At 36.5% G+C, this 26,048-nt stretch overlaps 1 protein-coding gene across 1 annotated transcript in view; it reads right to left on the reverse strand.

Moving 5' to 3' along the window:
- PDE1A (phosphodiesterase 1A) overlaps positions 1–23,456 on the reverse strand; it is a 494,981-nt gene extending 471,525 nt beyond the window's left edge. Inside the window, exon 1 of the mRNA XM_069068578.1 lies at positions 22,961–23,456. Within this exon, the coding sequence (XP_068924679.1) occupies positions 22,961–23,061 (101 nt within the window). The 5' untranslated portion in view covers positions 23,062–23,456. The remainder of the gene's footprint in view (positions 1–22,960) is intronic.
- Between the last annotated feature and the right edge of the window lie 2,592 nt (positions 23,457–26,048).

The raw sequence follows: 26,048 nt of genomic DNA on the forward strand, positions 1-26,048 counted from the left end.
CTTCCCTCTTCCTACTGCCTGTAGGATATTTTATACTTAATGTAGTATGTTATTTCTTCTTTGCACCAAGAGTGACAGGAACAAATCACATGCAAAGCTCCTCTCCCTCCCCTCTTTCCCTCTGTTATGATATGTTTTGTGCCTCTTCTCCATAGAGTCCTATGCTTAACTGGTTGTGTTATTCCCTCCTTGCAATGAGAGAAAAGCTCATATAATACTAATCTCCCTCCCTTCTTTCCCTCTGCTATATTGTTTTTATGCCTCTTTGTGTGGCATAACTTACCCTTTTCCACTTCATTCTTTCCTCTTCTTCCATTACAATCTCTTTGTAGCCCTTAATAAGGTTTTTTTTAATCATCATTTTGTGTAATTTATACTCATATGCTCTACTTGTCTATAAACAGTTTGCTCTTATTAAATAACAGGGTGTGTGTGTGTGTGTGTGTGTGTGTGTGTTCCTTGTTTACCTTTCTATGTCTCTCTTGTGTCTCGTAATTGGAGGTTGAATTTTCCATTGATCTCTGGCTTTTTCATCAGAAAGGTCTGGAAATCTGTTATATTGTTGAATGACCATCTTCTTGACTGGAAGAATATATTCAGTTTCACTGGGTAGGTGATCCTTGGTTGTAACCCGAGCTCTTTTGCCTTGGGAAAAATTGTATTCCACTTCCTCCAGTCTTTCAGTGTAGAGGCTGCCAAATTCTGTGTGATCCTTGCTGTGGTTCCTTGATATTTGAATTGTTTCTTTCTGGCTGCTTGAAGTATTTTCTCCTTTACCTGGTAGTTCTGGAGTATGGCCACAACATTTCAAGGACTTTTCAATTTGGCGTGTCTTTCAGGAGGTGGCCGGTAGATTCTCTCAGTTTCTATTTTACCCTCTGGTTCTAGTATCTCAGGGCAGTTTTCCTTGATGAGCTCTTGGAAGGTGTTGTCCAGGCTCATTTTTTTCATCATGATTTTCTGGTAGGCCTATGATTCTCAGATTCTCTCTCCTGGATCTATTTTCCAGGTCAGTTATTTTTCCGTTGAGATATTTTACCTCTTTTTCTAATTTTTCATTCTTGATGTCTTATTTGACTAATTCTTGGTTCCTCATAGAGTTATTTGCTTCAATTTGGTTGATTCTAGTTTTTAGTGAATTGTTTTCCTCTGTTAGTTTTTGGAGCTCCTTTTCCATATCACACATTTTTCTTTTTAAGGATCTATTTTCTTCATTGAAATGTTTTTTTTTTCTAATTTTGCAATTTTGATTTTAAAAGAATTATTCATTTTATCTTCTATCTCTCTCATTTTGTTTTCAAAGTTCCTTTTGAGCTCATCTAGGAATGCTTTCTATGATTGAGACCAGTTCCCTGTTGAGGTTTCAGCTGTGGGTGTGGAGTCAACACTGTCTCCCTCTGAATTTGGTTCCTCCCTCTCACTCTAGTAGGACTCCAGAGTCTTTGTCTTTGCAGTCTGCTTTCTACCCATTTTGAGGCAGGGCCCTAGTCCACCCTTCCTCTAGGGTTCCCAAGCTTTTACTGTTAAGGTTTTGCCCTGGGGTAATAATTACTATGTTTTCAGGGTCAAAGGTGGGGATTGGAGCAGCCAGGATTCACTCTGGTCTCTGGAGGTCCAGATAGGGGCTTTTTAAATTTCTGGGCTGTGGACTGGTAGTCCCAGGGGTAGTTGCTGCCCCTCCCAGGGGCCCTGCATTTGATTCTTACCCTGCTCTATCCAGTCCCAGCCCTGCACTGATAGACCTGGCAATGGCCCTTGTGGTTGGTGGGTGGACTTGCCGCCACATTGATCAGGCTTCATCTGGGCCTACCTCTGTGCTCCTCGGAGTCTGGGCCTGCCTCTGCATGCTGCAGCATCATCGTCCAGGCTGTGCACCGCAGCATCCACGTCTGGGCCTGCCTCTCGCCTAGTACGTTCTTAATTGTATTTAGGCAGTATTTGTGACACTATTGTCAAGAATAAGGATCCTAATATTACTACCAGATTTTTTTGTTGTTTACAAAGATAGTCACATGTGTTTTCTTTCTTCTTTTATAATAGATTCCTATATTTTGATAAGAAAGCATAATAACAAAATGTCAAGAAGCTCATGGTGATCTTCAGAAAAGAAAACAGGAAAGTAAAATCATTTGGATGAATTATTTCTTTACTCTCTACAGTTCCAAAAGCTTGGGGAGTTAAGGGAAGTCAAGTATATAAAGCCACAACATAAATTCATTTCTTCAGTGGAAAAGAGACTTATTATGTTATAATCCTATGGTAACAGAAAACACTTCTATTCACAAAAAAATTATTAGTTTCATGATATAAATAAGCTATAGCATATTAACAACAAAGAGATGGTCAGAGGTGATATAACAACAGATGGATAATTTATGATCTGATGGAAAGGGGGTAAGTATATTAGTCATGAAATGAGAGTGAAGAGTAATGGATAGTCCACCTACTTCAATCATCTCAGAAGGTAATAATGGTAACAACAACTACAACAATAATAATAATATTTATATTGTTCTTACTATGTGCCTAGGCACAGTGCCAAAGCTTTACAAATATCTCCTGTGGGGGCAGCTAGGTGGCGCAGTGAGTAAAGCGACGGCCCTGGAGTCAAGAGGATCTGAGTTCGGTTCCAGACACTTAACACAAAAAAAAACTAGCTGTGCAACCTTGGGCAAGTTACTTAACCCCAATTACCCTCCAAAAGGCAATATAAATATATATATATATATATATATATACACACACACACACACACGTATATATATATATAATGTGTGTATGTATATATGTACATATGTGTGTATATGTATATATATATGTGTATGTATGTATATATATATGTATATCCTGTGATACTCACAACAACCCTGAGAGGTAGTTCCTATTATTATCCTCATTTTACAGATAAGGAAACTGAGACAAACTGACATAGGTGATTTGCCCAGGGTCACACAGCTAGCAAATGTCTGAGGCTGGATTTGCACTCAGATCTTCTTGACTAGATCTAGACTCAGCATTTTGTCTACTGCACCGACTAGCTGTCCTTATGTAGAGAGACAGATACTGCATAGAGCATTTAGAAGGGGACAGGGACATACAATCTGCAACATTGAAGCAAGTAATACCAGTAATGAGACCTAGTGAAGTGTTGGAGTTTGGGGTTTATTTATATTACAAGGACTCCTTTCAGCAATGAGTAGGCCACTTGAACCATAGCACGTTGGCTAGAAGACAAGATGATCATTTCCTAAAATTCCTAAATATTCCTAAAAATGACCTCAAAATAGCGACAATTGGTCCATGAAACCTTTTTTTTCTTTGAAGAGCTTCTTTCTGGAGACAGTTCTAATTAGTGATTAAAATTGCCACAATTTGACTCATGCTGTGTAAATTAGTGTTTAATGATTATACTCAAAATACATGTACTTAAATAAACAACAGAGGTTTTAAATGGGGGGGGGATTTCTTTGTAAAACCTCCCCTTACTATCTTTAATACTCTTTTTATAGATGAAATTAGAAGCAGGAAACATATATACATATATATATAATATGTAATATATGAAAAATAATCCTTGGAGTGGCTTGCTCTAAAGTGGGTATATTTTTAGTTTGTTTTCTACTGCCAAAGCTAGCTATAGATCAACCTACTATCCTTAAAGATTCTCAGTCTAAAACAAGTAAAAATTTATGATATTATTCAATAGAGATTTAGAAAACTAAAACTTCATACAAAAGTCTTATAGAGTCCAGGAAAATAAGGAATAATTATTGCTATGCTATTTGACCTTTTCTATTTAAAAGCTCTAATTATCAGAAGTAAAGAAACCAGAAAATACTTATTACAGGATCAATGTAAAGAGGGGAAATGGATTAGAAAAAAGATGCTTGCCTATCCTACCCTGCTTACATCTGTTATTTTTTGAAAATCCCTTGAAATGGAAATTCGTGTTTTGGGTTTTTTTTTTGGAGCATATTCAGCTGTTGAACAATATCTTTGTCCTTAATCTTTCTTTTCTTTTAGGATCCATACATTGTGTTTTTACAGAACATCTGAAAGGGTAATATAAATCTATTTCCAGAAGTGCCTGAGTAGGCTTAGGTTATATTCCAAATAGAAAGCTAAGAAGCAGGACATAAAAATTTTAAATGATGTTATAAAATTGGCTGTTGTAGTTTATGATTTACACACCTGGAGAATTTTACAAAAGTTAAAACTAAAATTAATAATCATTTAAAATTATAACATATCATTGCAAATAAATAGTATCCCTTTACCTTGAACAATTCCTAATCCTTCTCGTTTAGGACTGTTGGAAAGAAGCATTCAGGTGATGTTTTATCCAATAGTAGTTCCCTGCTCCCTAAGTTTTCATAGACTTTGTTTTCCCTTATTAACACTTTCTTATGCAGATATGTGTGTGTATGTCTGTGTGTGTGTGTATACACACATTCTCAACTAGTTTCCTGCATTCTGCTGCTGTAGAGTATGTAACCTAGTCTCAAAGTCCATTCACGTAAGATTCTCTTCACTGGTGAAAATTGATTACTCAGTACTCCAGAGAATAAGGGGAAGAGTTTGTGAGAGTTTGGAAGGAGAAGAGAGATCCTAGCCTTCCAGCTTCTAACAATAATTATTACTTAAAATTAAAATTATTAACAATAGATTATAAATGATATTTATTAATAACTTAGTTATTATAATTTATCTTGTATTAAGGGTTGGAATGTTGTTGTTGATCAGTTGTGTTCAATTGACTCTTTGTGACCCCTTTTAAGGTTTTCTTGGCAAAGATACTGGAGTGGTTTGCATGTCCTTCTCCAATTCATTTTGCAGATGAGGAACTAAGGCAAATAGGGCTAAATGACTTGCTACAGTCACAAACACAGTAATTAGTTATATATTAATATATGACATATATTACTATGTATTCCAAATGGACAGTGTCTGAGGCCAGATTTAAATTCAGAAAGATGAGTCTTCCCAATTCTAGGCCCAGTGCTCTCTCCACTGCACTATCTCTCTGCCCCTAAAATTTGGAAAGCACTTTACACGTATTATCTCATTTTATCTTCACAGCAACCCTGAGTTGTAGCTGCTATTATTGCTCTTATTTTACAGATAAGGAAACTGAGGCAGACAGAGGTCAAATGACTTCTCCAGGGTCACACAACTAGTCTTTGAGGTCAGATTTGAACTTGGGTTTTTCTGACACCAGTCTCAGCATTGTTTCCAGTGCACTACCTCAAGATACACAGTTCTAGATTCTCTTCAGAGAAAGGTTCCTGGAGGGAGAGAAGGGCGCTGGGAAGAAGCTGACGTGAAAAGCATTCAGCACCTCAATCATGGTGACATCTTTCCAAGGTCTTTCTCTCTTCAGGGACCTGAAGAAAATGTAGAACCCCATGTGCTCTCTCTCAAAACTGGGAATCCAGAAAACAAGGATCTTTCTTCTTCAAGCTCTTGCAAACTCCCCACCTTTTTCAGGCATATTAAGTAATCAATCTCTACCGATGAGGAGAATCTTATACAAATGGGCTTTAAGCCTAATTTAGATACAGTATATAACAATTAAGTATGGAGTGGAGGTGAGACACAAACCCAGATCTTCTTACCTTTGAAGCCAGATCTCTATCTGCTATATCACACTACCTTTCAAATGAATAGAGCATTCAACTATCAAATAAGAAAGCAGAGAAATAAGCTATGCAACACCACACATCCCCACCCTCTTTTTCTCAGTCCTGAATTGATGTGGTTTAGAAGCCTCTGCAGACAGAAGATGTCTTTTGGGAACATTTTTTAGTTCAGTGACTGTGGAAGGGCCCATATAGTTACTATCTTTGTCAGAGCACCAATCATTGCTAAGATGGCACCATGGCCCTGGGATATGGAAAGGTCATTGATGAAGGTTGCACCATTACCACAACCACCCAAGGGTCATGAAAAACTTTAGGAGAACCTCAATTCTTGATGTGGACACACACCATGCATTTAATGAAAACCTTGTCATAGACCTAAAGCCACAAAATTTCCTGCCGATGGAATATGGAGTCTTATATTGGAGTAGTTGGTAACTAAATATGAAATCATGCCAACACGACTTGATTTGTCATCCCAATTAGAACTGGAGTGAAGATGCCAACTGTGGAAGAGTCATCAAATAAGTGACTTTCAGTAAGATTCTTATAGCACAGACATACACACACACACACACACACACACACACATACTTATGGCTCTTAGACATGCCTCTTCTGAGCCTTCCCAAGGAAATTAGGGCAAAGGAGATAGTAGTACACAGAAACCTATTTCCATGCTTCCTCCTCAAGATGGAATGAGTTAATGATTCATTATATATGCCAGGGAAGATTATGGATTGCTATACCACATCTAAGGCTGAAGACTGAAGGTATGCTCCTTTATTTCCCTACTTCTCTTTCTCCCCTTCTACTCTATTGTAAGGGTAATACTTTCTGAGACAGTATGAACCTTGTGTCTTCCACCTAGGTCACGGGGACACTCATCTTTGTTTTTCAGAATTTGAACTTTGACAAACTTCAAAAGTTTGTTTACCCTTTTGTGTTTAAACAATTCTGTTCTTGCCTCTTAAGATGGCAAATGTAACAACATTTCTAACCATCACATTGATCACATATATTACACTGAAAACAGGTGATTGGGAGTGCCCTAGGTGACATTAAGATTTAAACCTGTCATATTTTGCCAGAAAACAATCTCTGGGTGGGGGTTTAGAGCTAAAGAAGAGAGTTGTTGATTAAACTTACAATTTCATGGAACAGAGAATACTTTAACTAGAATTTCTCTAGGCATCCAAGTTAACACTGAGATGGGTATCCCACTCCCTTCCAGCACCATTTGAGCAGAAAGCCATTCTTTCTAAGAGGGAAGAGACAATTTTGCTAGGGATAAAATCACATGAAAAGGGGAGGAACAGATCAGCCAAAAAAAGATAAGGATGACTAAGAGAGATTGTCACCTGCCTTCCTGCTTACTAGATTAGCACAGGAGCACTGCTGTTATTTGTATTTACTCAATCTGGTTTTTAAAGGGTATCACTCTTGTGAGGCTGCTGACACAAGGCCTCTCATCTGTTTTATTGTGAATGGGTACTTAAATCATGCATTCCTATTTAACTTACCACAAGTTTTGGTCTTTTTTTTCCCCTCCAACTAGATTGAAAAGACCTTAAAAGGCCCCTGTCTAGTCATCCAGAACAATAGGGTGCTATGGGCACTCAATAAATATTCATTTTTTTGGAAATGCTATAGGTCTCATGGAAATGGAAATAGACTTGTTCCCTAGTATGACACATGTAGCATTCATTTATTAAATATTCAGAATATATTCTAAAGCTCTTGCCCTACCTTTAGAAAGCCAGAGGAATTTTACATCTCATTAATTCAAATATAAATACTCCCTATAAACATCCTAATTACTTCCTCAAGTTGCCAGTGGACAGTCATTTGACATCAGCTACAAACTATGAAGACTACACATACATAAACAGACTTTAAAGCTGTGTAATCAAATAAAACTTAAAATCAAATTAATCCGACACATATTGAAAGGCTTTTGTATTTTGTAGTGGGTATAAAGGTAAGCTATTCATATAAATGAATGTAATTAGCATTACTTTTACACAGCCAAACAAATCATTTCTGAAGTAAATTGGAAGAAAGAGAAGCACAGGGGAGCAAAAGGAAAAGGAAGTCTCTTTCCTCTGCTAGATGGAGAATTCCACAGGAATAAAACAATCCTTTGATCTTCCCTTCTTGATCAATTTCCTGTCTAGATTTTAGGGGTAGGGAACCTGTGGCCTCAAGGCCACATGAGGCCGCAGGTTCCCCACCCCTGGTCTAGAACCTGAGCTTAGCACTTCTAAAATTTAATCTTAGAGAAGCAGGCTATCCTACCACAGGGCAGGCCAGGACTTTAAAAGTTGACCATATTCCAGCTATGAGGGCAAGTGAACAAAGACAATATAGAATGTATTATGTAATACATAATGTGAGGCATGCAACTATGCAAGGCAATTCCTATTCCTTTTTTATTAAGTACCAAAAAAAATTAAAAACATAGTAGATGAAGATGTACAAAGCAAGAGCACCCTTTGTCTGGTCTCCAAGTGAAACAAACTATTCACAAACTTCAAAGTTTATTTAGTTTCAAGTTCCTTTACCTGAAGGTTCATCATTTTTTCATGAATTAAATACCCAAAGATTATTGAAAATTCATGACCTGTCCAGTTTGCTTTGTCCTAAGTAATTAAAAAGAGTGGAGAGATTTCTGTTTGTACAGAATGGTTTATTCATTCAACAAACATTTATTGTGTCTATTGGATACAGAGAATCCTCTTAGTTGCTCACCTAAATACAAAGGTCCCTTCCCCCATGTAACCTAAAAGGTTCACATTATTCATAAAATGTCATATTCTTTGGAAGTCTTCCTCAGTATTTGAGAAATTGTCATGACTATGACATATAAGAACTATGACATACAAGAATGAATTGAAGCTGTCTTTAAAATTAACGACTGAAGGTTGTGTGTGTATGTGTGTGTGTGTGTGCGTGTGTGCTGGGCTTAAGGCGTAGAGTATAAGAATAAAATTAAAGGTGTATCTTATCTAGGGGCAGGAGATAGAGTGTCAGGCCTAGAGTCAAGAAGACATGAGTTTGAATCTGACCTCAGACACTTACACTTACTAGTTATGTGACCCTGGGCAGATCACTTAATGCTGTCTGCCTCCATTTCCTCAACTGTAAAATGAACCAGAGAAGGAAATGGCAAACCACTCCAGTATCTTTACCAAGAAAATCCCAAATAGGGTCACAAAGAGTCGGACACGACTAAAACAAGTCAACAACAACAATAGCAAAATATTTTAACTAAAACTGGAAACCACCAGTATTACTGAAATACTCTGGTTCTGACACATACTAGCTGCGTCATCTTGGAAAAGTCCCTTTACCTCTCTAAGCCTCAGTTTCCTCAACTGTAAAATGAGGATACCAATGCCTGCAGCATCTATCACCCAGAGATGTGATAATGATATGAAATGCATGGTAAACTTAAAACTCCATATAAATATTATTATTATTAACAATGCCTTTCCTGGTCTTCCTCTATTAGACTACTTCCAATTCATCGTGTATATATCTTATTTGTACATAGTTCTTTGCATTTTATAGCTTCCTTAGATTGTAAGCTCCTTGAGGGCAGGGCCCGTTTTTACCTTTGAATATATAAACACTTGTTAACTTGACCGTTATTATTATTATCATTGTTATACTGTGTTCCCAATGGATCTAGTATGAATAAGCTTCTTCAGCCCCAAACTCAATTATCTCTAACTTCCATAAATACCCCTATATGTGACTATGGTTACTTTATGAGAAATTTATCTGTTCCATGAGTTAATACTCTCAAGGTTCCTTAAGGTCAAGCTGTCCACCTAAGTGACTCTTTCTTTCAAATCAAACTCAATCTCCAAATCCTTTTAGCATCTCTTCCCTCCTTCCTTGGCTATTCCCAAGCCCTATGAACTTAATTTCCCTCTTGTTCTCTTCCTTTCTCTCTAGATAACTCCCTCCAATATCCTAACTACCCTTCTTTCCCTTTATTCCCCTGACTCAAAGACTAAACACATAAAATTAATCAGTTGAACAATACTTATGGAGTCTCTATTCCTATATAACACTCAATCTCTGACTTCAAAGATCTTCTCTTCACCACCTCCCCCAAACCATTCCTCCACATATCCCACCACAGGAAATGTCACAGGAATATGTTCAGGAGATGGATGTCCTCCATGACTTTCTCTTCCTTTATGCAACCTGTATTAGGGTTGTAGCCTGTTTAGACTTATGTGGCTCTAATATGAGTGGCTAGTTATAGTTTTCCACTGACCAGAAGTCAACTTTGTTGTAGCACAAGTGGGAGACAGCTCATATCCTGTTCCCCTAGCAACAGGACATTGGAAAAGTCAGGGCTCCACATACATCCTGTTATCCCGGCAACAGGTCACACAAGGGTAGAGGAAGCCCTTGCTCCTTGCCTTCTGTACTTCTTTGTTGTCAGCACAAGAGAATGATAATTCCTCCTTATTGTCAACAACCACAGCACCTTACACCTGAGCTACTGTGCTTTCAGATGGGCTCTGACTGTGGGAAAGGACAGGAAAGGGGAAAGATAAAGCAGTTATGTGTCCTGGGGTTCCTGTGGATGTCTGTATCAATGAAACTTCAAGGAGTTCTCCTACAGAGACCATAACTGAAAGATCAATGGTTTTTAACATATGGCCTTATATTTTTATCTCCAACTTATAAACACTCAAATATTAAACATTTACTTCTTTGTTCCCTTAATGAGCTTAGGTCCACATTTATTTTCTACAACTCTGAAAGAAATCTTTACTCTTCATTAATTTTGTCCTCAGATTAAAGACTTTAATTCATTGATTATCTTCTGAACCTCTAAATTTTTCCATGTTTTGGCACCCCACCCGCACCAGGTTCTCTACTTGCCTCTTTCTGATAAGTCTTCTCTTCATTGTCTCCTTAAATTTAATTTTCCATAGCTTCAAAACATCAGTTTGGAGTGAATGACATCATTATGATGTCAATTTCATTGATTGTATAACTGGATATGGATAACAAGGAAATTTTTCTGCTAGGACTGCCTCAACTCAGTACGTCAGACAAATATCCAAGGGAACAGATGGCTGGAGTTATTCTGTTGGGTATAAGAGGAAGATGTACAGAAACTGATAATATATGTATGGAGTCACAACAGAGATGAGACACCAATGAAAGTGCAATTAGGACCAGTCTTTCTCTGCTACAAAAACTCATCCAAATGTCTTCTAAGATGGTCTGAGGAGATTATTGTTCTATGCAGCCTAAAGATGATAAAAATCTGAGTGCTTAAGTTATATTTTAAAAGCTTAAAAAAAGTTAAAAGAGTCTAATCCCATTATAGTACTTTCAATCAAGAACATTACTAGTATGCTAATTAAACATTGTTAGAAAAGAACCAGAAAAAAATCTCATGCACTTGGATAAGTTGATTTTAGCTAATAATTATGGATCTTGGATTGGGAGAAGAAGACTATAATTTACTTGTTAAGTTACTCAGTGACATCACACCAAGTTTTGTTTCTCTTCCAGTTTGCAAACAGAAGGGAGAGCAAGCCCAGAAAGACTGCAGGAACAAAAAGATAGTTTTATTACTCATAAAAATAATTTATCTTGGTATAGGGATTTAAAGTTTGAGATAGACTTTACATATATTATCAATGTCAATCAATGACATTGACTAGTATGCAACCAGTTCTGTGCTATATTGTAAAGATATAAAGACAAAAAGAGAGGAGAGAAAGAGAGAGAGAAAGAGAGAGAGAGAGAGAGAGAGAGAGAGAGAGAGAGAGAGAGAGAGATTCTGCCCTTAAGAAGCTTATGTTCTATCTGGGAAAGCAACCTGGGCATATATAAGTATATGCAAAATGTATACAATGCAAAAACTAGGTCATTTCAGAGAGTGACTGGGAAAGGATAAGGAAAATATAGGAAGTGGCACTGGAGCTGATCTTTGCAATAAACTGGACATTCTAAGAGATAAGGATGGAGGATATTCAAGGTATGGAAACAATGAAGACATCAAGTGACATTGAATATGAGGAACAGCAAGAAGTCCAGTTTGATTGGAACACAGAGAATGTAAAAGGGAATTTATAATAAGCCTGGAAAGATAGGCTGGAACCTATGTGTGAAGGGCTTTAAATACCCAAGAGAGCATTTTGTTTGGTCCTATAGGCAAAAGGAACCATAGGGGAGTAACAATATTGAACCAAGGAGTGACATGACCTGATCCATACCTTAGGAACATCACTTTGGCAGCTGTTGGAGGATGGATTGCAGGGCTTCTTAAACTTTATCCACTTACAACCACTTTTTGCTTTTCAGCGGTGTTCACTGGTGTTGCATGGCCTAAGGGCACACAGTGCAAAGTGCACATGCTTTGTGTTCAGAACCAAGGCTGCAATAAAGTTGTTGGATGCGACATGGGCAAGCATTAACAGAAACACCTCAGACTGTTTGGTTTTTAATTAAATTTTGGTTTTTGAATGTTCAGAAACCTTTTACTGTTGCCAAATTTTTCACAACCCCATATGGGGTCATGACTTAGAGTTTAAGAAACACTGGATCATTAGAGAAAGAAGGGACTAGAAGCATTTGACCTCATTAGACCCTCACAACAACCCTCATTTTTCCTATGGGGATGTTGAGGTTCAGAGAGTCCTAAGAACACACAGGAAGTGATACTATAGAAAATAATTATTTAGACAAATTAACGATAGAAAGGAGAGCAGCAGAAGACTTGCAAAATATTATAACTGCCATTTTTCAGTGGTTTGAAGTTTGTAAAACACTTTTCACATCTTATCTCATTTGAGCCTCAACAGCAGACGCTTTGATACAGGTACTATAATCTTAACAGACCCTTTTTGGTAAGTACTGATGAAGAAATCAAGACACAGAAAGGTTACAGAGTTTGTAGTTATCTGAGACAGGATTCAAATGCAGGGCTTCCTGACTCCAGTTTCATTTCTCTTTGCACTACAAGACCCTGCCACTACAACAGTAGAGTAAATGAAGTTTCAGCAAAGGAAACTAAGAAGGAGTAGTCAGATAGGAAGGAAGAGAACCAGGAACGAGTAGTCTCACAGAAACCTAGCAAGAAGAGTCTATGTAAGAGAAGAGAGTCACTGATAATGTCAAAGTCTCCTGGGAGGTCAAGAAGGAAAAGTACTGAGAAAAAGGCCATTGGATTTAGTTATTAAAGATTATTGATAACTTTAGAGAAAGCAGTGTCAATGGAAAGATGTTTGGAAGCCAAACTGAAGGGGATTAAGAAGAAAATGAGAGGAAACAAAGGACTTCAATCATTTCTCTTCTCATACTTAATTTTTGTAGAATAAAAATTTCTAACATTTTAGCCTATCTTCATGTAGTATTCACTCCATTTACATTTTATTTTTGTTGCTTCTCCAGATTTTCTCCAGTTTTCATGCTTATTTTACAGCATGTCAACTAGAATTAAATAGTATTCTGGGTGTACTGATTAAATTGTTTTCTATAAAAGTAAGTTAATATTTTTCTTTCATTTTCTAAATCTTACCAATGATATCCAACATTTCACTGTTGAAGAGTCTGTATGATTACATTTAATGAGTAAAATTGATGGATAAACTATGCTCATGGAAAAGCATCCTCAGCTTTCTAATTCCTGGCTGTCATCTTTGAGAGATAATATCTTAGATCATTATGAATGAAGATTGAGTGATAGAAAAACCCGTCCCTCTCCATAAGTAGCTCTATCTATTTGAAATGGTCTCCAAATACTTCAAATGTTTGATAGCAACTTTTCAAATGTACCTTCTTGATTTAATACTGTTTCTCAAATGCAGGGCAGTGTGGTAGGAAAAGCAATGGATTTGGAATCAGAGGACTTGGTTCTTCTACTAATGATTGGGGCAGCTAAGTGACACAGTGGGTAGGGCACTGGACTTGCAATCAGGAAGACTTATCTTCCTGAGTGCAAATCCAACCTCAGCCACTTATTAGCTGTGTGACCCTAGGAAAGTCAATCCACTCTGTTTGCCTTAGTTTCCTCATCTGTAAAATGAGCTGGAGAAGGAACCTGCAAACCACTCCAGTATCTTTACTAAGAAAACCCCAAAATGGGGTCACAAAGAGTCAAACACGACTGAAAAAATAACTCAACAACAACAACCACCTTGTCACTTCATAAGTCACCAAGTCACTTCATAAGTAAAATAAGAATTTTGGCTTAGATGAACTCTAAGACTTCATCCAACACTAAAATCTATATTCCTTAATAGTAATATAGAACCCCTGAGATATGTAAGTGATTCAGTCCTGGCTGAGCTTCCTACATAAGGTCATGAGCTAAGGCCTTTGGTTCTAAATTGATAAGCATGTTATCCAGTTTGACCAGAAGTGGTAGGTGGCTTTTAGAGACTGGATCTTAACTTTTCTATCTCTTTCTTCCTCCCAAGTAGCCATGAGAGAAATCATCTCCTATTTTTATCTTTCCCTTTCCCTCTCTGGTGGCCTGAAAGGGAAAGTCTTTTGTCCCTTTTGTTCCTGACCTCCTATTTGTCTATGAGTAGGACATGTAGCCTTTCTTGCTGTCTTGATCTGCTCTTTAAATTGAGTGAATCAAGGAGCAAAGATTTGGCATTATTAAGGCTTTTTTCCTTCTCTTCTCTATCTCTCTTACTAGTTGAAGGTAGAAGGTTAATATGGTTTCATTTGGAGGCAGACAGGCTCTATTGGGCCAAAGAAAGGCAATGATCTTTAATGTGCTTTTATATATAAAATTACTGAATTTTGATTTTACTATAAAGGAGTCATTTTTATAGTGACATATTTAATATTAATTTTCCTTTAGTCTATATTCTAATTACCCCCATTAAATATTTTCCTATATATACAACATTGTTTACTTATGGATGGGTTTAGCTTTGAAGATGTGCTATGACCAAGGCTTAAAAGATCTCAGAAGCATTGATCCTCAGCATATTTGGAGGTGTATCAAACTCAACAACTGAAAGAAATTGGGGATATCTGCTGGCAGATTTTGTAACCCTACTCTACAATGGGTCTTCCTTAAATACATTAACCTGTACTTGTCTGTACTTAAACTTATAAGCAATGTGGTACAATATAAGTGTTACAGAATTAGGAGGAGCCCTTGGCTCAGGTGCCATCTCTGACACTCACTAGATATGACCCTTTACTGCTCTGGGTCTCAGTTTCCTAATTTGTAAAATGTGGATCTGTGGACCAGATAACCTCTGAATTCCCTTCCATCTATGGTTGTTGATGTTAAATGATCCCTAGAAGACCTCTCCCTGTATAAATTCTATGAAACTACATATTAAGAAATCCAAACTATGGTAGAAATGTGGAAACTATAAGTTTAGCTTTCTTACAAATTAAACACTGGGACATTCAGTATAGAATAATGAATTTAAATTACTGATGTTGGTAACATTACAAAATTTAGCAAATGGTTATATATTGTAATCCATTCTATCACCCATAAAATAACATTTCACAAAAAATGAGACATAATTTAAGGCTACGACAATGCTCAAAAACAGGTTTGGCTATTTCACTTTTTTTTTTCTTTTAACTGACCTTGTAAAAGAGTCAAATCAGTGCTTCTATATCAACAGACCAAAAGCCCATGTAACATAATTCAAAGAGAAAAAATGGTCTAAGGGTTATTTCTTTGCCTTTGGAAGTAAACCAGTTATTCATGATCATTTCTATTCTCTGAGGGAATGGATGAGTTGAGTATGCAGTGGTTAATTGAGCCAGGTTCAGATGGAGTTGACTATACCAAAAGTCCAAGTTTTTAAGAACTAGAGGATCTCTCTGCTGGTCATGTGCTCTGCTCTTCCAACCTTTGGAAGCATAAAACCTAGTGTCTTGCTAAATCCTCCTTCCTTTCCGTCCCCTTCATTGTTTACTTGACCTTGGCAATCAAATGTACAACTCTCTTAATCTTGACCTTGAACAAGTATCTGGATTTCAGGCTTGGCTCCCGTATTTCACTCCAGATTCTGAACATTTATTTCTTAACAGCAATCTTGTAACTGTATTCCAGTTACTTAATAGTTTGTTTTGGTATTGTTGCCCCAAAGCTGAATCCCAGCCCCAATTAACTCAATTTTAGTGACTCAGTAAAATGAATCTTAGTTTCTCTCCATTCTACACCCCACAACTTCTGTGATGCCTAGAGGCACTGTTTCTCAGAAACTAAATGATTTCTAATTTCACACTGCTCTTTTCTGGAATGGAGATAATGTCAGTTATATCATGGATTATTACACAGTTTCAGATTATTCAGGACTCCCTTTTTCTTCCTCTCCTACCCTTCCACTTTGCTCAGCTTTTGCTGTTCCAGTACTGACAGTCCTATCTATCAAAAAGCAAAAGAAAGAAAAGGAAATGAAAAAGGAACTGAATTCAAGAGCTTTAGAGCTAAAAGTGATCTCTGAAGTGATAGTCTAATTCCTTCATTTTACAGATGAGGGAAGTGAGACTCAGAAAAGGGGAGTAACTTGCTGAGAGTCACAATGGTAATGAGTAGCAAATTTGAATCCATGCCTGACACCAAATCCAGTACCTTTCCACTGGACCGAAGTTCTGAGTCTCCATATTTCCTCTATCAATTTCCCTTGGAGGGTAACCTAACCCTCCCCTCCCCTTTTCAGCTTCCTTTTTTATGCTGTTTTCCTCCATTACATTAGAATGTAAGCTCCTCGAGGGCAGCAACTATCTTTCTTTATATTTGTACTTGTATTCGAATTTCCAACACTTGGTGGTATGTAGTAAGTACTTAATAAATCTGAATTGACTAATACAATCACTTATTTTTCTCTTCCATATCTGACCATCTGGACACAGAAGAAATGACAAAAAGAATCCTTCTGTCTCTCTACAGGCTTTCTATTAGCTGTACTATTTGTGAAACAATTCTCACAAGTTCTATTTCTACATTTGCAGAAAGTGTTAGAAAATTTAAAGTCCTACAAGCTAGTGGCTCTCTTGCATGTCCTGCCAATTATTTAAAATTTTGAACAATCAAATCTGAAAATGTATCCTGTTACTGTGAAATCTGATGAGATTATTTGGGTTTTTTTTTTATTTTCCAAATTATAATATCATCTTCTTTTCAATAGAATTCTTATCAGATTATTGCTTGCTAGAAATGTTTTCACATTGTAAAATTAAGAACTAAAGCAGTGACATTTTTAGAAATAGAACCAAGGTTTCTCCCCACCCCCAAAGGTATTTTTATTGTTTTAAAGTACAAGTAAAAATAGAGCACTGGCCCTGGAATCAGGAGGACCTGAGTTCAAGACTGACCTCAGACACTTAACACAAAACTAGCCATGTGATCTTGGGCAAGTCACTTAACCCTAATTGCCCTACCTTTCCCCCCTCCAAAAAGCAAAAAAAAAAAAAAAATAAAGTACAAGTAAAAGTACCATAGCTACAAACTAAAATTTAGAAATTTTAATTTCTAAAAATTGAGAAAAAATTGTCTATAGAACTTTATAAACTATTGATGAATTTTAATAAACTTTATAAAGTCTCTGAAGAAGAAACCATGGCAAAAGTTATCATTCTGTAGTAGATACCAACACAGTCCAGTCCCTAAAGAAATTTCAGAACCAAGGTTTTTTGTTTGTTTGTTTTAATTCTCAGTCACCTTGGCACAATAAACTAAAAAGTACTTTTTTTCTTTTAAAAATAATTTTTTTTTTATTTTTACTGATGTCTTCTGTTTTTATATCACCTTCCTTTCTGAATATATCCCTTCTACTTCCCTTCCCCAGAGTGCCATCTCTTACAACAAAAAAATAAGGCAGGGGAAAAAATGAAGTTCGGCAAAACTGGTCAATAAATCTACTTATTCTGATGGTATATACAATGCTCCAAATCTATAGTTCCCCACCTTTGCAAAGGAGGGATGGAAAAGGATCTTCAGAAACATATTCTATGCAGCATCAATGATTTCCAATTTATAGCCAAAGACCACATATTATTTCTGTGTGAAATTGACAAAGAAGATGAAGCCACAGCTACTTTACAATATTTCCACCCACCTGGATTTTTAAAAGGATGTTGAAACATCTTTTTAAAAAATTATCAGACAGTTACAAATGAAGATAAAAGGACTTGAATGAGAACAAAAATACCAAAACTTGGGGAATAGAGTGGATAAACTGAATGGAATCAAGAGTAGAAACTTACATCTGAATGAAGTGGAATGTGAGTTAAAGGAGACTAAATTCATTCTCAAAAGGGAGTACTAGTAGCTTATTTATAAAATTATTATATTCATTTTTTCTTATCAATCTACTTGAGTTACTTTTAAACTATTGAGCCTATAAGCACACATATATCTTTTTATTTCTTGTCCCATTTTTCTATTATGGCCTCTAGATTAATGAAATTTTGAAGTCATTGATTTTTATTTCAAGGGGTTTTATACTTGGATACAGTTTTAAAGGTCAGAGAGAATGTGCAACCTCTCAGCAGGAAAAGGCTACTGAGTGTGGGATCAGGCCTGGTATTAAAAGTCCAGCTCTGTCACTTTTTAGGTGTGTGATTTTGAATCTGATTCTCTAATTTTGAAAACTGATGCTCAATTTTCTTATCTGTAAAATAGGTATAATAATACTTAAAGGTCTGACATGAAGCTCAAATGAGGTAATGATGTAAAGTGCTCTAAAGAATCATAAGAACCAGAGAATTCATCTTATCCAAACCCTGCATTTTATTTATAAGAAATCTGACTGAAAAAAGTAAGGTGTTTTATCCAAGGTAAAACAGCTAGTAAGCAGCATAATCAGAATTCACAACCAAGTCTTCTGATTTCAGAGCCTCTCTACCATGCTTCTTTAAGCCATGCTTGAGCATAAATTTATTTTCAAAAAGGAAAATCATATATGGAAGATCATGGCTCCTCATTTTTGCCAAAGGAAAAAATAATAATGGTTAATAATTGATTTTATTTTCCATTTCTTTAAAAAAATATGCTCCAAAGGTAAAAAAAAAATCGTGCACATCATCCCAAGTCTCTAATATGTTTTATTAAAAGATTATCCCACAGTTAAGATCCCTTCTAAAAGTGTGTTCATGGTCCTTAAGCTTGTTTCAACTTGCTAAAAGGAATAGAAAAGCAGATACTTCACCTTCATATCACAACCTCATTTTCTGTTTGATTTGGGTCTTAAAAACACAAATGAATGTCAAAATCATGCTTGTTGATCAGGAATAAAGAAATAGCTTGTGTGACCTTGGCCAATCACGTAACTTTTATTTGCCTCAGTTTCCTCAGCTGTAAAGTGGAGATAATAATAGCACCAAACTCCCAGGGCAGTTGTGAAGATCAAATGAGACATAATTAAAAAGTGCTTAGCATTAGTGCCTGACATACAGGGTGTCCCTAAAGTCTGGACACATAGGAAATCTCATTAACTCTGCATATTTTCAAGAAATGAAATGAATGAAATTTTCCACAACATTTTATTTAATTATCCTAAATGAGATTTCATAGGAAGATATAGGAGACACATAGGTAATCACATTAATTAATTAAATTAATCTCATTAATATGGAAAATAGTCCCCAATAGCTAATGAAAGCTTTTATTGCATATGAAATTGTCATGGCCAAAATCTGTGTATAATAAGTGCAAAACAAATAATATAATATAAATGTGTGTGTAATAAGTGCAATATAAATGTTAGCTATTATTATTAACTAGTATTATTTTCCAAGGCAATATTTAAAAGGTCACTATGCTTTCCATGTTCTCCTTACATATTTTATATAAACTAAGGCAGGCAGTATAAAACTCTTGGAAAGACTTTTGTCAGATATAAAATGTTCACTTCTAATGCTTATACCAGAAGTGGAAATAATGAGCACTGGCAATTTTGAGAAGCTCAAATTCTGTTTCAGACAACATGACATTTTCAACAGGCAGGATGATTTTGTTAATAGAGAAAGACTTCCTATTATATCATAACTTATTAATACCAACTGCACAAAGAACATAATTAAACAATTTAGTTGTCATTAGCCATGCAGGATTTTAGACTCATAGTCTCTGTTTTGACAGTGCCAAATAGTAACTGTTGAAAAAGCCCTAAGCCAAAGTATAGGTTAAGGTGAAAGTACACAGATTGAAGTCTTCTTAACATAATGCCAACATAAAGAGTCAACTCAGTTAATTCAGCCAAATAAAGTCAGCCCTTTGAGTGGGGGGTGAAAAGAAAAAGTCATGCTGGTTGCTGGATTGAATTACCTCCACAATGTATTGAAGTGAGCAGTTGTGATTAGATTGATCAAAAAGACCTGGTTGCTTTAGAATCCTGCAAGGACATGAAAGAACATTGAACTAAGATGCTGGAAAGTAGGATCTTAGACCCCACTCTTCCAATAACTTGATGTGTGACCTTGGGTAAATTGCTTCAGCTCTCTGGGACTCCGTTTTCTTATCTAAGAAGTGAGGGAAATGGACTAGATGACCTCTAATGTTCATATCATCTATAACACTCTATGATTACTTTGAAAAATTAATCTTTAGCCTGTATTCTTCCCTTCTAGTTTGGTCTAAAGCATTTTCAATAGCCAGTGCTTGTAACTGTCAAAATAATTCCTTAGCAATTTGGGCAAAATAGTCACCAGTATAGATTAGTATTAATGGGCTCAAGATACATGTGACTTAGGATTTTATTAACACATTATTTATCCATTTTCAAGTTATAAATAAATAGAGAGAGCAATAGCTATTGAATTTTCCCAACTCCTAAACCCTGGCATTAGTACTATAATGAAACGAGTAATGAGTCAAGGCATGGGCAAGTAACTTCATATCAAAGGTTTTTCAACAAGGAAATCCATTTTAAAGCTATTGAAAATCTATTTTTTTTTTACTATGACTACCATGATTTTTATTTTCCATAATATCATTTTTCCCTGGATTTTCCAATGATCAAGAATAAGGATGAGCTAGAAAATTGGCACAGTTTTTTTTTGTTGGTGGTGGTTTGGGGTTTGTTTTTTTGAGTAGAAATAATATAAGCAAGGTAAAAATGCATGTTCAAGTTTCTTGGCTAAAGATGCCACCGACCAATTAGGATCCTTCTGGAGTCTTTGCTAAATGATGGTGCTTGGTCTGCAATAGTCTACTGTGCAAATTAATTCATTGTGACTATCATCTACTCTTAAAAGATCATTTTTTAAAAACTTTTCTTCACCCCAAACACCCAGATTTCCATTCCCTTCAGTTCCATTTTATAATGTTTTTTACTGGTATCTTAGCAGCAGCTATTCCCTCTCTAAATTCAATAATCTGATATGGCTACCTTTCCCTATCCTTTTTTTGAACAAATATTGTTTATACTATTAGAATGTGTTCTTGCAATAAGGATTTAGAGTTGCTTGTGAAAAAAAGCTTCTGTCCTAACATCCATAATTTTCTTTCTTTTGGACCAGACCTGTGATATCATTGGTTTACAGAGTTCCCAGTGGGGACTTGCTCTGTTAATTTAGATCAGCACCTTCTCTTCAAGAGCAAAATCTTATATTCACCTCAAAGTAATATATAAAAGGTTGATCAACATTTACTTTACCTATCTCAACATGATATGTCTAAAGAAGGCACATGTGTAACAGGTATCATGCAATGTAGCAGTTAGGTGAATCTGGAAATTACCTATTAGTAGACGAAAGTGAAAGCAGCAGGTTCAATAAGATTTGCGTGCTTCTAACACATTGGTTGCTAATATCTTTTAAATATTTCTTAAAATATCCTAAAGGTAAAATACATATTCTAAATAATATATAGAACTACCTGATAATTTCCAATTCAGAATGGAAAGTGAGGGAGAAACTTGCTATCTTCTGAGAAACTTTGCCACTTTTTAAGAAATGTAATGTCACAGATGGAGAAGCAAAATGGTTTTGTTGATAGAGCCAAAAGGCAGGAAGATCTGGCTTCAAGTTCCCTCCCCACCCCCCAGCCGCACCCCCTAGAGATACTGACTTTTGACCCTGGGCAAGTTATTTAACCTGTCAGTGCTCTAGGCAATTTTCTAAAATACTAGGTTGCAGAGAAGATACTGACCTGCATCAGTAGAGGGAATTTCCTTGCCCAGGTGTTCTCTATCCCAATGAAACACAAATCTAATCCCCTTTCCAACTTACAGACATTGCTAAATAAAAGTCAGTTCACAAATTTGTCCTTTTCTTGGAAGAAAATATTTCTTTTAAAGCAAGTAAACATAGTCTCTTGGATATGACTACTAAAAATGTCTCAATTCTGAAAGATAATAGGATTTCCTAAGTATGAATTTATGAGAAAGCAAACATGTTCTCTTTTGTGTAGAGAGAAAATATGCAGATCTGTTACATGACCTTTAAATCCTGATGTTTCAAATCTCTATCCAAATGTTAATCTCTAACTCTTAAATCATTGTGCAGCTAAAGGGATGCTTGCAAACATGGTGTGCTAATCTGAGAAATAATAGCCAAAGATCCTGACAGGTAAAATGAAAAAAAAAAGTATTTTTTTTTAACCAAACCAGTTAATGAAGTTTGATTCAGGCTTTTAAATGATCTATTCTGGGAAAAGAGCTCCAAAGCCATATTATAAGTGCCATTTGAATGGAGTTACACACTGGGAGGAATGCAAGCTCTCTCTAGGTAGAAATGTTACCCTGGCTAATTTAAAACAGAAACTCTTTGGCAAGTCCAGCATGTTGCTGGAATACTAACCACTGAAACCCCTGTTTCACAGGAATCATTTTAAGACTTAAAGTGTGATGAAAATCATGACAAGTCAGAAATCAATCATTCATTATTAATTTAACCCTGCATATAGGATCCACTAATTCATGAGGACTAGCAGGAGTCCTATTTCTATCTGCCAGAACAAAATCTTATATTCACCTCTAAGTAATATGTAAAGAGCTGATCCACATTTATCTTATCTGCCTCGATATTCTATGTCTAAAGAAGGCACATGTGTAACAGGTATCATGCAATTTAGCTGCTAAGTGAATATTCTGGGAGTTATCTATAAGTAAATGACAGTGAAAGCAGCAGGTGCAATAAGATTTACATTTTTCTAACAAGTTGGTTGCTAATATTGAAACAATCATCTTTAAAAAAAAAATCTTTGAGTCTGCTCTCTAATGAAAGCATTATCCCTGAGACATAAATAACACTAAAGGTTCTCAAGTAACTCTTAGATACTGATGTCATCTTAATATTCAGTAGATTCCCCCCCCCAAAAAAAAACAACCCAGAAACAGTCTACTCACATTCCTTTCAGCTGTTGCCACATTTTTTCAGTCTGTTCTCCTATAGGGTACTTAAAAGAGGTGTTTTCCAGCTCCTCAATTTCCGTAGCAGTAGACCCCATGATAACTGTCCTATGGCAATACAGTTATAGTCAGGTTCAGCAGCAAGTAAAAGCATTCCTTAGTCCACTACCAAGCTCAAAAGATCCACACACGTTATATGCTAGCATTGCTCATAGATAAAAGCCTATCAGATTTACAAGGCTGAGGAAAGCTCCTGCTAGAATTGCCAGTCACTTTAATGGACAGATCCACTGCTTTTGTCCCCTCACAAGCAGACAGCAGCATAAACAGCTCCTCTGACCTCACAAGTAAAATCCATACATGTGAGCCAGCTACTGTACCACTGACTGCCAGGATGCCCAGGCTCTTCCCAAATGCAATTCACTCGTTATTAGGACATGCATGGAAGCACAGAAGCATTCCTACAGTTTACTCAAATTTATGATCATGCAGGGAAAATGTGAATGGCTCAAGTACTCTGAAAAGCTGGAGCTGTCTCTCTAAACTGAAGGAGCAGGATGCAAAAAGAAAACAGATGGTAGGAACCAGCATCAGCAGCACCACCCTGAGAAAAAAAGTACCTACTTAAATGCCAAGGCTTTTGTCTTTTAATTGATCTATAACCAACCTTTAAAAATATGCCATGCTTCCCCCAAACCGGCAAATAAGCATTCGTGTCAGCAGGTTGAAAATAATGCATAAATCCCTTCAGAAAAGAGACCGTGGAGCTCCACAGGTTGTTACAGAAAGAATATGTACATCAACTGATGTTGTAATTCTGACTATTCACCTTCTCCTAGCAACTCCACACAGTAGGTAACTGCCAATTGAACCAGTGGAAAACACAGCAGCTGTAGCACAGCCTGCTCTGTGAATCCTTTGGGATTAAAAAGAAGAAGAAAGGACTATGTAATGTGTGTGCGTGACAGACGCGGGGTGAGGCAGAGAAAACGGAGAAAAAAGGGGCAGAAAAAGAGAGACAGAGACAGAGGAAGAGAGAGAAAAGAGAGACTGAGAGAAGGCAAGAAAGGAGAGACAGAGGAGAGAGAAAAGAGACATAGAGAAGAGAGGAGAGAGAATAAATAAAGGAAAGATAGAGGAGAGACACAGAAAGGACAGAAAGAAAAAGAAAGGAGAGACAGAGAGGACAGAGAGAGAAAAGAGAATAAAGGTGAGAGAGCACAGGAGAAAAGAGAGAAGGAAAGATAAACAGAGAGAGAAATGCAAAGAAATAGAAGTAGAGAGAGAGAATTTAATGCTAAAGTGTGTTCATTTTAGAAGAAAAATGAAAGTGGCTATAGAAAGGAAGCACATGCCAACTTCCTAAGAATATGGAAAGCTTTCTTCCAGAAACAGACCTAGACCACTAGATGTACAGCAGACACTGATATTTTCACACTAAGGACAAGCTTAGAAAATAATATCATTGTTTGGTCAGATAGCTAGGGCATTGTTTTATTACTGCTTCCAAAGACCACACGCTCATTGTTCAAATCTAAATGCAGTGGCAATCTGATGATGTTTGCCATAACACAGATATTTAGAAACATCCTCAAAAATATCTTTAGAAATGGTTGGCAGGGAAAATGATCTGGTGAGGTGACTTTAAACTTATAACTACAGAGGCAGCTAGATGGTATAATGAATACATGGTCAACTGGGAATCAGGAAGACCAACATTCAAATCCTGCCTCAGATACTTAAGGGCTATGTGAACCTGGGCAAGTCATATTCATCTTTGACTCAGTTCATTCATCTATAAAATAGGAATGATGATATCATGTGTTGTTGTAATGGTAAGCAAAGCAGTACTTTGCTGCTTGTTTTAGCTATTCAAGTGCCTTTGAGTCTCACCTTTGTGTCAAATCTTTGTTGGAAATAGTATACATTTTATTGCCCTTAATGGGCCTAAAAGAGTTTGGAGAACTTCCCTGCCCTTAAAAGGCCTAACATCATCACATGTTGGAGGAGCTTGCCGAAAGAGCAGAACAGGAAGGGTGGAACTGGAAGGAGCAGAGAAGATAAAAGCTGAAGCATAAGCTGGGACCAGGGAGAACTAAGAGAGAGAATATTTGGATATCAGCACTTCATCTATCTGTGCTGATTTCTCAGACAGAAGTCCTGTCTGTTGTTCTGTGTTGATTTCTCACACAGAAAGTTGAAGTTTGTTTTCCTAGAAACAGAAACTGTGAAGAGTTTGGAGTGGAGCTGTCCCAGTCAACTGTAATGTGGAGCAGGAGCAGAGTGCTGCCTATGTGTGAATGCAGGCAAGTACTGGGAGTGGTCAGCCCATGAAGAAGGAGTCTGAGGTTTGGAGGTCAGCCTCCAGTTAAAGATGAAAGAAGACTTTACTTGGGTACTCAGTGCTGACTGATGATATCAGTAACTTAATGTAACTAAAGGTGGATGGTGTTTGTACTTTCTGCTACCCCTTAAGGATGATTGGAAGCCATCCTCAGTCAAGATGAAAGAAGAGTTTACTTGGGTACTCTATATTGATTGAGGAGATTGTGACTTATTGAATGCTATGTTTTGTTTAAGACTATGTGGTCACCTTAGCAATAAGCTGTTATGTTATATTGTTGTAAATGTTTTGCTTTAGTTTCTTGAATAATTTGCTTTAGTTTATTATTTAGTTTATTCATATATGCTGAATAAATAGAGTTCACTATACTATGAAATTAGATCCTTAAAGTTATTTACAACAGCAGCCCTCAGGAGAACTGCTCATGATTGGCTTTGCAGTTGTAAAGATCAATTAAACATTTTGTCAAGTACTTTGCAAACCTTAAAGTAATATGTGTATATGTATAATTTGTTATCTATTATTGTTGTTGTAGATCAGAAGACTTAGAATCAAGTTGTAGGCTCAGAACATCATTCTCAGAGAGAAGCACTTGTCAAATAGATTCTAATTTCTGGTTAGCAAACAACAGGGCACTGCCAGATCTTTGCTCAAAACTTGGATGAAGGACCAGTAAGGATGCCTTAAGAAACAGATGGCAGACGCTGCATCAGCAGCACCAACCTAAACTACAGAAGCCTT

Source organism: Petaurus breviceps, unplaced genomic scaffold (assembly GCF_028583685.1).
Source record: "Petaurus breviceps papuanus isolate PSGF00001 unplaced genomic scaffold, PetGlider_PUasm1.0 90763, whole genome shotgun sequence".
In the NCBI taxonomy this organism is placed as follows: domain Eukaryota; kingdom Metazoa; phylum Chordata; class Mammalia; order Diprotodontia; family Petauridae; genus Petaurus; species Petaurus breviceps.